The following is a 12,343-nucleotide window of genomic DNA, read 5'->3' on the forward strand; positions in this document are numbered from 1 at the left end:
CTAACTGAGCATCTGAAGCATAAAGAGATATAAAGGCTATAAAGCTGCATCCTATGGAAATATAACTGGCAGTTTACTGTTTACCCCATTTTTGTCTACGCCATTAAAAAAATTATTTTTTGTATCAGCCAGATTGTAGAAATTTGATCAGGTCCTTTGAGAAAACAACACATTTATTTTATTTTGTCAGGTCTTACCTCGATATCTCAGCTTGGGAGTTCTTCTCACCATCAACAGTGAACGGAGATGCTCCAGTTAGTAATTCATACATTAGAACACCTAAACTCCACCAGTCAACTGCCTATAAAGTAAAAGACATTTCATTTTCTTGAATATTAACTAATTATCTTATAAAAGATGAAAAAACAAAATAAAGCTATATAGTGACTCAGTTTTATACACACACCCACACACACACCCCCACACACGTACACACACCCCCCACATGTACACACACCCCACACACGCATGTACACACACGTACACACACACCTGTACACACCCCACACACATGTATACCCCCACATGTACACACACCCACACACACATGTACACACACCCCACACACATGTACACACACCCCCACATGTACACACACCCCACACACGCATGTACACACACGTACACACACCTGTACACACCACACACACATGTACACCCCACATGTACACACACCCACACACACATGTACACACACCCCACACACCCACACCCACACACATGTACACACCCACACACATGCACACACCCACACACATGTACACACATGTACACCCCACACGCATGTACACACACCCACACACATGTACACACACCCAACACACACGTACACACACCCACACACACATGTACACACACCACACACACATGTACACCCCCCCCCACACACACACCCACTCTCTTCAGTCTCCTTTCCCATCGCGACCTACCGCGGGTACTGAACGCAGCTCCCCGCGCTGTGCACAAGGACCTGCTTTTATCCAGTCCAGGCGTGACAGTTTGCATCTGCTAACCCCAAACTCCTAATCTGCCCTCTTTGTCTCCCTCAAAAATTTTCTTAAAAGTGAAGTTTTAAAATTTTAACTAAGCAAAACTGACTTACGACAATAGGGCAAAAAAGTATTAATCAGCATTTTTGTTGATTATTCAGTTCTGATAAATATGAAAATTTTTAAAGCCAAAGAATGAAAATGAAAAATAACCCATCAAAAGGAGTTCTTTTACATAACCACCTAAATCAGTTCCTCTTGTGGGACACATCACGTAAATCTGACAGTCTCTAGTTTGTGGGAGGAATGAAAATGCTGAAAATACTATAAAATGCGGTCTACTTTAGAAAACAGTTTATAAAACCAGTTAACTGAGAGCATAGCAAATTATATAGTTAATTTGCATATAGCAATTTATATATATGTTTACTAAATTCAAAGAATCTTGATATACTGAAAATTAGTTCTTTGACAATTAGGTGAATCAAGTTCAATAACTGCTGAATACATGAGCTGACGCCAGTGAGAAATTAACTGAAGCTAAAATTTTAAACCCTCTGCTCCCAAATTTCAGGGCCAAGGTTTCAGAGAGATGACGTAAAGTTGGTGAGCCCAGAGTTATGTTAAAGAAAATATGTAACAATAACATCTAAACCAAATCTCAGTTGTTTATTCTTTAGACAAGCAGTTTTACTGCCATCTGAGTCAAGATCCACAGAACGCTGGCTACGAACTGCGCTCACAAACTATGCAGATCCGTCACCAGATTCCCAGTCGTGGCCTAAAGCCAACACCACACAAACCTGAAGAACCCCTAAGGGCTCTTAAATACACGACTGGTCATTAGCAAGGTGGCCCCTGATTCTCCACCCTTAAGACATTCCCACTGTATATGTGAGATTTTGAAAGGGGATGTGGGAGATGGGGAGACGAGGAGTGAAAAGGGCCGAGTTCTTTATTTTCAGAATGTTACTAATAAAGCAAAAGTGTTAAGAAGGAACTGAACAAATCTAACAAATCTGTACCCTTTAATCCAAGTCTTTGTGCTTATTCGTGTCCAACTCTTTGTGACCCTCTGGACTGCAGCCTGCCAGGCTCCTCTGCCCATGAGACTTTTCAGGCAAAATGCTGGAGTGCGTTGCCATTATAGGAAGAAAAAATATCTGACCTAGATTTTAAAACTACTCAGAATGCCTCATGTACACTTTTCACTCTGCACATTCAAAGGGAAGCGAGGAAAGTAAAAAAAAAACAAGCTTTTTCTTAGAGGGCTTAGGAAAACAAACTTAGGCCATCCTGAATGCAGAGCTGCATGACTCCAGCGGGAACAGGATGAGCTGTTTGGGCGTCCGTGACCCCTCTGTACTGCACTGTGGCTCAGCTGTGTCCGAAAGGGCCAGATCACATGAAACCAAAGTGCTCTTTGTTTCATTCAGGGTTACAACTGATGCTCAAGACATGACATGATGGAGATAACAGGAAAATTATTATTTCAAGAATCAGTTGATTTTGTGGTTTCCCTTAACAAGAGTATTACTCTCTACAACAAAAAAATAGTCCTCATCAACAAAACTTGGAAAAAAAAGGGAAATCTAGAATGTCTTAAGCTTTCTGTTATCTTTTTCTTCCAAAATATTAGATATCATAATATGCTTGTGTATGCAAAGGAAAGGGGAAAAAAAAGGAAACACCAGAAGAGCCTAAATTACTAAGTAGGATTCTTTGTATATGTGTGTGTGTAGCAGAGTTTTCCTGAAGTATAAAAAGGACAGAGAAAGCCTCTGACACAGAGATCCGAAGGGAGAGCGCCCCACTCACTGGCCTTATCAGGGCCTTATGTACTTGTTATCTTAAGACTACATTGTGGGCTTGGATCTGGGAAGACCTTCTTATTGCTAGTCCTAACCTTGCCAGTTGAAGACGTCTGCTGTGGGAGTAGGTCTAGTGAGAGTCTAAGCAGGGTTCTTATGCGTTTTATGGAGGTGCATCAGGGAGTGCCAGAAACAGAACCCACCTTGTCATGTCCTGAGTCTCCCCCTCTGACAATATCTGGCGCCATGTATTCAATGGTTCCACAAAAGGAATATGCTCTTTCAGCCTTAAAACAATCAAACAAACAAAGAGAGATTGTATTTTAAGCTGGCATGAAAATTGACAAAAAGAGTTAACACCACATGGCAATGTCAAGATATACCACAGTAGAAAGCGGTGGCAGAATCTACCTGGAAGACTCGTCTCATCGGGACAAACCAGTGTCTACACATCTGTATGCTGGGCTGGCCAAAAAGCTCGTTCAGGTTTTTGGGTTACTCTCTTACGGAAAAATCCAAACAAATGTTTTGGCCACCCCAGCGGTATGGGGCCAACGGGTAAACCTTTTAAACCCTGAAACCCTGCAATCATTCATTAATCCACCCATCCGTGAAGCCATGCATCCCCTCTTCTTCTCTGTACATGTATATACTCCAATCACTGATTTTTTACAACTGTCCCTGTAAGAAGACAAAAACCCTAGAAGGGGCACTGTATGGACGTAGCTATACGCTCAGACGCTGTCATGTCTGACTCTTTGCGACTGCGTGGACTACAGCCCACCAGGCTCCTCTGTCCATGGGATTCTCCAGGCAAGGGTACTGGAGAGGTTTGCCATTTCCTCCTCCAGGGGATCTTCCCGACCCAGGGATTGAACCCATGTCTCTTACGTCTCCTACATTGGAAGGCTGATTCTTCACCACTAACACCAAACTTTTAGTGTGAATGATTTTATTTCCAGATCAGCAACACTGGAAAACCACTGGGAATCTTAAGGGAAAAGGGAGATTGAATGCTAAGAAGGGAAAACGGGACCCGATGACGGAAAAGGGTGTGAAGACGCTTTCTGGCCTCATCATCACGCTCCAGTCTGGCACAGCCACCGGTGGGCTCAGTGCTGATGAGCAGAGATGTCCTAAAAGAGCGCTGTCTCTTAAAGGCAGTTGTTCCTCTTTTGTACTACTTCGAAAAGGGCTAATATATCAACTTGAAAATATACTTTAAAAAATCAAGTAGTTAAAAAAAATGACCAACTGCATCATATCACAGTATAATATAGAAGAAAAGTATCTGAATTTTTATGCAGATATATTAAATAGGGGAAAAATAATTCTTCTCTAATAATATACATTCATTTGGCTACATCTGAAATTTTAAAGGCAGTTCAGTCCAGTCACTCAGTTGTGTCAGACTCTTTACCACCCCATGGACTGCAGCCCACCAGGCCCCACCGTCCATGGGATCTTCCAGGCAAGAGTACTCGAGTGGGTTGCCATTGCCTTCTCCGCAGGCCTCCCTGTCCATCACCAACTCCTGGAGTTTACTCAAACTCATGTCCATTGAGTCGGTGATGCCATCCAACCATCTCATCCTCTGTCGTCCCCTTCTCCTCCTGTCCTCACTCTTTCCCAGCAGCAGGGTCTTTTCTAATGAGTCAGTTCTTTGCATCAGATGGCCAAAGTACTGGGAGCTTCAGCTTCAACATCAGTCCTTCCAATGAATATTCAGGACTGATTTCCTTTAGGATGGACTGGTTGGATCTCCTTGCAGTCCAAGGGACTCTCAAGAGTCTTCTCCAATACCTCTGTTCAGAAGCATCAATTCTTCGGTGCTCAGCTTTCTTTACAGTCCAACTTTCACATCCATACATGACTACTGGAAAAACCATAGCTTTGACTAGATGGACCTTTGTTGGCAAAGGAATGTCTCTGCTTTTTAATATGCTGTCTAGGTTGGTCATAACTTTTCTTCCAAGGAGCAAGAATCTTTTAATTTCATGGCTGCAGTCACCATTTGCAGTGATTTTGTAGCCCCCCAAAATAAAGTCAGCCACTGCTTCCAATGTTTCCCCATCTATTTGCCATGAAGTGATGGGACAGGATGCCATGATCTTCGTTTTCTGAATGTTGAGCTTTAAGCCAACTTTTTCACTCTCCTCTTTCAGTTTCATCAAGAGGCTCTTTAGTTCTTCACTTTCTGCCATAATGATATCTGAGGTGACTGACATTTCTCCCGGCAGTCTTGATTCCAGCTTGTGCTTCCTCCAGCCCAGCGTTTCTCAGGATGTGCTCTGCATGTAAGTTAAATAAGCAGGGTGGCAGTATACAGCCTTGACATACTCCTTCCCCGATTTGGAGCCAGTCTGATGTTCCATGTCCAGCTCTAACTGTTGCTTCCTGGGTTACATGTGGGTGTCATTAAAATACATTACACAACTATTTTAGAGAAAGTCTTCCAATTTACACTCTATTTTTCTACCACCAGCAAGGGTCCGTTAAAAATTCTTCCTACTTACCAATTTTAAATGTAAAGAACACGACCCCAGCAACGTCATGGAAATGGCTCTGGTTGTTTAGTTGCTGAGTCGTGTCCAGCTCTTTGCGAGCCCAGGGACTGCAGCCCACCAGGTGCTCCGTCCATGGGACTTCCCAGGCAAGAGTACTGGAGTGGGCTGCCGTTTCCTTCTCCAGGGGATTTTCCTGACCCAGGGACTGAACCTGTGCCTCCTGCATCGCAGGTGGGCTGTTTACTACCGAGCCATCTGGGAAGCTCCAACACAGAAGCGACAGAAATTCCCGATTTTATTGGCTGAACAACTAAGCTCAGAGATAATGACGGTAATGAATTTATTTAGACCGTGATAACAAATATACTGAAACTACCTGGTTATGATACATGTAGGTCAATAATTTTATATAAATAAAAATAATTGTGTAATTTTATATGGTTTATGACTCATTTCTTTTTATGTAAGACATATACTGAAAGATTACTATTCCCCAAGAAACTAAAAGAAATAATTCAGTTATACTTAGATGTGGAGAAAATTTTCTTGTTAGCTGGCAGAATAAAATCTCACTGAACAGCTAATATAAACCAGACATCAAATGTCATTATCTCTCTGCTTCATCACTTTAGTACCAAATACTAATTTCATAACAAAATACTAGAAAGATTAAAGCTAAACAAAACTGATTTCATATAAATTTGAGTATAGAAAGTGATAAAATAATTGGAAACAGTTTGTTAGATATGCTTAGACTGAAGAAAGTGTGCATTAGGAGGCATTCATCTCATCACTGAATTATTAAAAAACAAATACTACAAAATTACTTTTTAAAAAAACCCCAACTTCATAAAAATAAATACATCGCGTTTCTATTGATAGTTTTCGTTGTTCAGTCGCTCAGTCACGTCTGACTCTTTGCAACTCCACGGACTGCGGCACGCCAGACCTCCCTGTCCCTCACTATCTCCTGGAGTCTGCCCAAGTTCACCTCCACTGCACTGGTGACGCCATCCATCCATCTCATCCTCTGTCACCCCCTTCTCCTCCTGCCTTCAGCCTTTCCCAGCATCAGGGTCTTTTCCGATGAGTCAGCTCTTTGCATCAGCTGGTCAAAGTATTGGAGTTTCAGCTTCAGCATCTGCTCTTCCAATGAAAATTCAGGGTGGATTTCCTTTCGGATTGACCGGCTTGATCTCCTTGCTGTCCAAGAGACTGTGAAGAGCCTTCTCCAGCACCACAGTCCAGAAGCATCAACGCTCTGGCACTCAGTCTTCTTTATGGTCCAGCTCTCATGTCTGCATGTGACTACTGGGAAACCACAGCTTTGGCTGATGGACCTTTGTCAGCAAAGTGGCATCTCTCTTCTTACTGTGCTGTCTCAGTTGGTCATAGCTTTCCTCCTAAGAAGCAAGCATCCTCTAATTTCATGACTGCGGTCACCATCTGCAATGATCCTGGAGCCCAAGAAGGGAAAATCTATCACCACTCCCACTTTCTCCGCCTCTATTTGCCGAGAAGTAATGGGACCGGGTGCTACGATCTTAGGGTTCTGAATGCTGAGTTTTGTCAGCCTGCTCACTCTCCTCTTTCACCCTCATCAAGAGGCTCTTCAGTTCCTTTTTGCTTCTGGCCATTAGAGTGGCGTCCTTCGTATTGCTGAGGTTGCTGATATTTATACAATATAAATATACATTTATACACCAACGTATTATTAAATAGGCAATATATTATTTATCATGCAATAGCCCTTTTGGGAATATTAAGCAAAAATCGTTACATAGCTGAGAAAAATAAACAAGTAAAAATTGCTAAGTCAGAGTATTTATCATTTAATCTCATCTCGTTTTGCAAATTCCAGTAAACTGTCTTATTAATTACGTTTTAAATTGAAGTTAGTCGATCCGCAGTGTTTCAGGTGCACAGCAAAGCACGTACGTTCAAATATATATGGGTTTCTCTGGTGGCTCCCTGGTAAAGAGCCTGAGTGCCAATGCAGGCGATGTGGGTTCAGTCCCTGGGTTGGGAAGATCCCCTGGAGAAGGAAACGGCAACCCACTCCAGTATTCTCGCCTGGGAAATCCCATGGACAGAAGAGCCTGTGAGGTACAGGCCATGGGGTTGCAAAAGTCGGTCACAGCTTAGGGACTAGACGATGACAGCCGTGTTACAAGCCGTTCTGGAGCTGCGTATATCTTAAGTGCGCAACAATGTTCACATCTTACAACTTAAAAGTCACAGAAACCCGCACTCTTCTGCAAATGCTAGCTATTCATCGGCTTCACGTGAAATGAGTGTGACGCATGTGGATCTTACGATCGCTGCGGGAAAGCCCTGAGAGCCAGCGCCACTTCCCATGTCTGTTTTCTTCTTTATCTGACAACGAGAACTGTGCCATAATGTAGCTCAGTTCTCCAGGGTCTTGACATACAGGAACCTCAGAACCACACAAACCCTCAAAGGTATTTCTTCTATGTTCTTCATTAGATTTCTGAGCTCTTTCAAAATTCACTTTAGCTATTTTTGAGGGAGTGGGGGATGTAGGTAGTGTCTACACTAATAAATAATTGAGATAATTATTTATTTTACAAAAATTCTAAGAGACAGAAAAATTAAGCTCAAGTAATGAGAACTTCCAGTCCCTGAGGAATAGCAGTAAACAAAGATAAAACATTTCTTAAGTGTCTCTGTTACTTTGAAACATTGCCATTTATAGCCCTTGCAATTCTGCATGTTTTCTCTTTCTCTGTTCCAAATGGAAGTCTTACTCCCTCCAGGTTCAAGCTTCTAATGTGTCAGTCTGAATTTCCTAAGACTATCTTTCATCGTTTAAAAAAAAAAAGCCCCAATTTTACTTTTGAATTTGTCTTTATCTACCTAGGAAGGTGCTTATTATCCAGAGTGTATGCTGAATGCCTTTCAAATCACTATGCCCAGAAATTAAACTGATGAAATATGACAGGGGAATATTTCTGGTAGGGGCAAAAAGATTTCAAGGTAATATGTTGTGCACTATTTTATAAAAAGGCTAGGATAGTATAGCTAAACTGTATTAAGATGACTGTTTATTCACTTAGAAATTAACATTTTTCTCAAGGAGACAGGCAATCAGCCTGTACGTTCACGCTACTTTATAAGCAACACCAGTATGAAAGTTACAGCAGGGTTCAGACTGTGCAGGAGAGCTCACCCGATGTGAGAATGCCGAGCAGTGTGCACCACCCTGGCACATATCACGGAGCGGTGTCTAAGCAACAGCTGATCAAGGAGGCTTCATTGTGCCTGAGAGAAGGACCAGATCACACTGGGCAAAGGCCTGGTTTCCTTCTCAGGGACTCAACTGTCAGATTCTCAGGTGCTTCTCAGTAAACACTAGACGAAATCCTGCCTAGTTTTTATTTGCCAATGTTTTATCCTGATCTTACCTGCTTATAACAGATAAATTCATGAGTTAAATATACAGTTACCAGAGAAAACCTTATTCCCCCATGCTCTTTTTTCCCATCTGAATTTCGATACATCTCCTCACAAGGAGTCTATGTAGAAATGTTATAATTTTAAGAAGAAACATGGCATTGCTAATCCTCCAAGTCTCTGCTCACAAGACAGACAGGTCAAGCCCTGGTGCCAGCCACGGAGCGGGTGCCGAGGGCCAAGGGCAGCGCAGGAGGTGGCTGCAGCAGCAAAGAGAGGGACGGGCAGCGTTCCAGACCTCCACAGTCAGAAGCCTGAACTTCAGCACTTTCGCTCGGACAAAAGAGGAGGCCGTCGGCTCAGATGAGATGGACTGCAACTGCCACTCCTGTGTAAACCTTGGAATTTAAGAAAGCTGAAACCTCAGTGAAAGCAAAGTCTAGAAAAAATAAATTCATCCAGCAGCATAGGTTTGTTTCTGTCTGAGCCCTAGGTTTAAAAACAAACAAATAAGTGTTCTTCTGCTGAAATCCCGAGGCTTGTGCTTCTTATAGATTTGGGACCTATACTTATTCTTTCCCGCTAGAACGGGAAATAGATGCAAGGGATTAGATGTGATAGACAGAGTGCCTGAAGAACTATGGACAGAGGTGGATGACATTGTACAGGAGGCAGGAATCAAGACCATCCCCAAGACAAAGAAATGCAAGAAGACAAGAGGGCTGTCTGGGGAGGCCTTACAAACACCTGTGAAGAGAAGAGAAGCAAAAAGCAAAGGAGAAAGGGAAAGATATACCCATCTGAATGCCGAGTTCCAACTAGCAAGGAGAGATAAGAAAGCCTTCCTCTGTGACCAGTGCAAAGAAACAGAGGAAAACAACAGAATGGGAAAGACTAGAGATCTCTTCAAGACAATCAGAGATACCAAGGGAACATTTCATGCAAAGATGGGCTCGATAAAGGACAGAAATGGTATGGACCTAACAGAAGCAGAAGATATTAAGAAGAGGTGGCAAGAACACACAGAAGAACTGTACAAAAAAGAGCTTCATGACCCAGATAACCATGACGGTGTGATCACTCACCTAGAGCCAGACATCCTGGAATGTGAAGTCAAGTGGGCCTTGGAAAGCGTCTCTATGAACAAAGCTAGTGGAGGTGATGGAATTCCAGTGGAGCTGTTTCAACTCAGCAGTGGCCACAGGACTGGAAAAGGTCAGTTTTCATTCCAATCCCAAAAAAGGCAATGCCAAAGAATGCTCAAACTCATATACAACTGCACTCATCTCACACGCTACTAAAGTAATGCTCAAAATTCTCCAAGCCAGGCTTCAACAGTACATGAACTGAGAACTTCCAGATGTTCAAGATGGATTTAGAAATGCAGAAGAGCCAGAGATCAAATTGCCAACATCCACTGGATCCCTGAAAAAGCAAGAGAGTTCCAAAAAAAGACATCTACTTCTGCTTTATTGATTATGCCAAAGCCTTTGACTGTGTGGACCACAACAAACTGTGGCAAATTCTTAAAGAGATGAGAATACCAGACCACCTGACCTGCCTCCTGAGGAATCTGTATGCAGGTCAGGAAGCAACAGTTAGAACTGGACATGGAACAACAGACTGGCTCCAAATTGGGAAAGGAGTACGTCAAGGCTGTATATTGTCACCCTGCTTATTTAACTTCTATGCAGAGTACATCCTGAGAAACGCTGGACTGGAAGAAGCACAAGCTGGAATCAAGATTGCCGGGAGAAATAGAAAAAACCTCAGATATGCAGATGACACCACCCTTATGGCAGAAAGCGAAGAAGAACTAAAGAGCCTCTTGATGAAAGTGAAAGAAAAGAGTGAAAAAGTTGGCTTAAAGCTCAGCATTAAGAAAACTAAGATAATGGCATCTGGTCCCATCACTCTATGGGAAATAGATGGGGAAACAACGGAAATGGTGAGAGACTTTATTTATTTGGGCTCCAAAATCACTGCAGATGGTGACTGCAGCCATAAAATTTCCTTGGAAGGAAAGCTATGACCAACCTAGACAGCATATTAAAAAACAGACATTATTTCGCCAACAAAGGTCTGTCTAGTCAAGGCTATGGTTTTTCCAGTGGTCATGTGAGAGCTGGACCATAAAGAAAGCTGAGTGCAGAAAGATTGATGCTTTTGAACTGAGGTGTTGGAGAAGACTCTTGAGAGTCCCTTGGACTGCAAGGAGATCCAACCAGTGCATCCTAAAGGAAATCAGTGCTGAATGTTCATTGGAAGGACTGATGCTGAAGCTGAACCTCCAATACTTTGGCCACCTGATGTGAAGAGCTGACTCATTAGAAAAGACCCTGATGCTGGGAAAGATTGAAGGTGGGAGGAGAAGGGGACGACAGAGGATGAGATGACTGGATGGCATCACTGACTCAATGGACATAAGTTTGAGTAAACTCTGGGAGTTGGCGATGGACAGGGAGGCCTGGTGGGCTGCAGTCCATGGGGTCGTGAAGAGTCAGATGCGACTGAGCGACTGAACTGAACTGAGGGCAAGAAAGTGCGCAATCTGGCCCCAGGTGGCGATGCTCTAGAAAACACGACCGAGCCAGAGGAGTCCCCACAACTTGGCTGCCTCGGGATTCACACAAATAAAGCCCTGGAATGTCTCAAAGCTACAAATCAGTGAACTGCTACACTGCGTAAATAAAACAGGAGGATTACTCGAAACACTAGAATGGCCATCTAGAAAACAGCAGTGATGCTGTGAAAGGTGAGCGGCATAAGGGAAGGAAAATATCCGCAAAACAACACAGACGCGCAGGGACAGCTAGCAACGTGTGGAGAGCTGATGCAGTGGGTTGCCCAGTTGAAAAATGCAGTAAAAATAGATTAAACAGAGTAGACAGAATGAAAGAGAACTGTAGGTACAGACATGTTTGAGAAAATCGTCCTGAATATTGCAAGAGCCCCAAGCAGACTGAATAAGAACAGATACACGGGCGGCAAGTGCGTGAGCGGCAGTGTGCGAGGGTCTGCCTTGTAATAATAACCATAGTTCACCAAGCTAGGCTTTTGTTTTTTCGGTATGAATTTTATTTTACAATAAAAAGATACCCAAAACAGAAACCATCCAGCTAAATTACCACTCAATATGCAGGGCAAAATAAAACCATTTTGATTGAACCAACTAAGCAGCAGCAGCAAGACAAAGACAGAGTTCACTATTTAGTCATCCTTGTTTAAAAAGACATTTAAGGGTGGGCTTCAGAACTAAACGGAACTCACAAGAAGAGTACAATGTAAAAAGCAACAGTGAGTAGAAACAATGAGTAAATAATTGAGAAAATCTACACAAGTTTTGAATTTATAAAATGAAAATAATAATTACACAAATAATAATTATTAACACAGGGAGATAATCAGCATGGGGAAATACAACACAGGAGAGACTATAAAGTAGTAGCAACAACGCTGCTGCTGAATCACTTCAGGCGTGTCCGACTCTGTGTGACCCCAGAGACGGCAGCCCACCAGGCTCCCCCGTCCCTGGGATTCTCCAGGCAAGAACACTGGAGTGGGTTGCCATTTCCTTCTCCAGTGCATGAAAGTGAAAAGTGAAAGTGAAGTCGCTCAGTCG

General features: G+C 42.8%; 1 protein-coding gene across 15 annotated transcripts in view; it reads right to left on the reverse strand.

Moving 5' to 3' along the window:
- The window catches only part of RPS6KA5 (ribosomal protein S6 kinase A5), a 190,646-nt gene that overhangs the window by 43,412 nt on the left and 134,891 nt on the right, over nt 1-12,343 (reverse strand). For 14 of the 15 annotated variants that reach the window (XM_042252868.2, XM_042252869.2, XM_042252870.2 and 11 more), the window contains 2 exons: nt 3,004-3,087; nt 198-301 (listed from right to left, as the gene is read on the reverse strand). The exons of the other annotated variant lie outside the window; for it this stretch is intronic. In XM_042252868.2, the coding sequence (XP_042108802.1) occupies nt 198-301; nt 3,004-3,087 (188 nt within the window). The remainder of the gene's footprint in view (nt 1-197; nt 302-3,003; nt 3,088-12,343) is intronic. 15 annotated transcript variants of the gene reach the window in all.

This window comes from Ovis aries, chromosome 7 (genome assembly GCF_016772045.2).
Source record: "Ovis aries strain OAR_USU_Benz2616 breed Rambouillet chromosome 7, ARS-UI_Ramb_v3.0, whole genome shotgun sequence".
NCBI classification, from domain to species: Eukaryota; Metazoa; Chordata; class Mammalia; order Artiodactyla; family Bovidae; genus Ovis; species Ovis aries.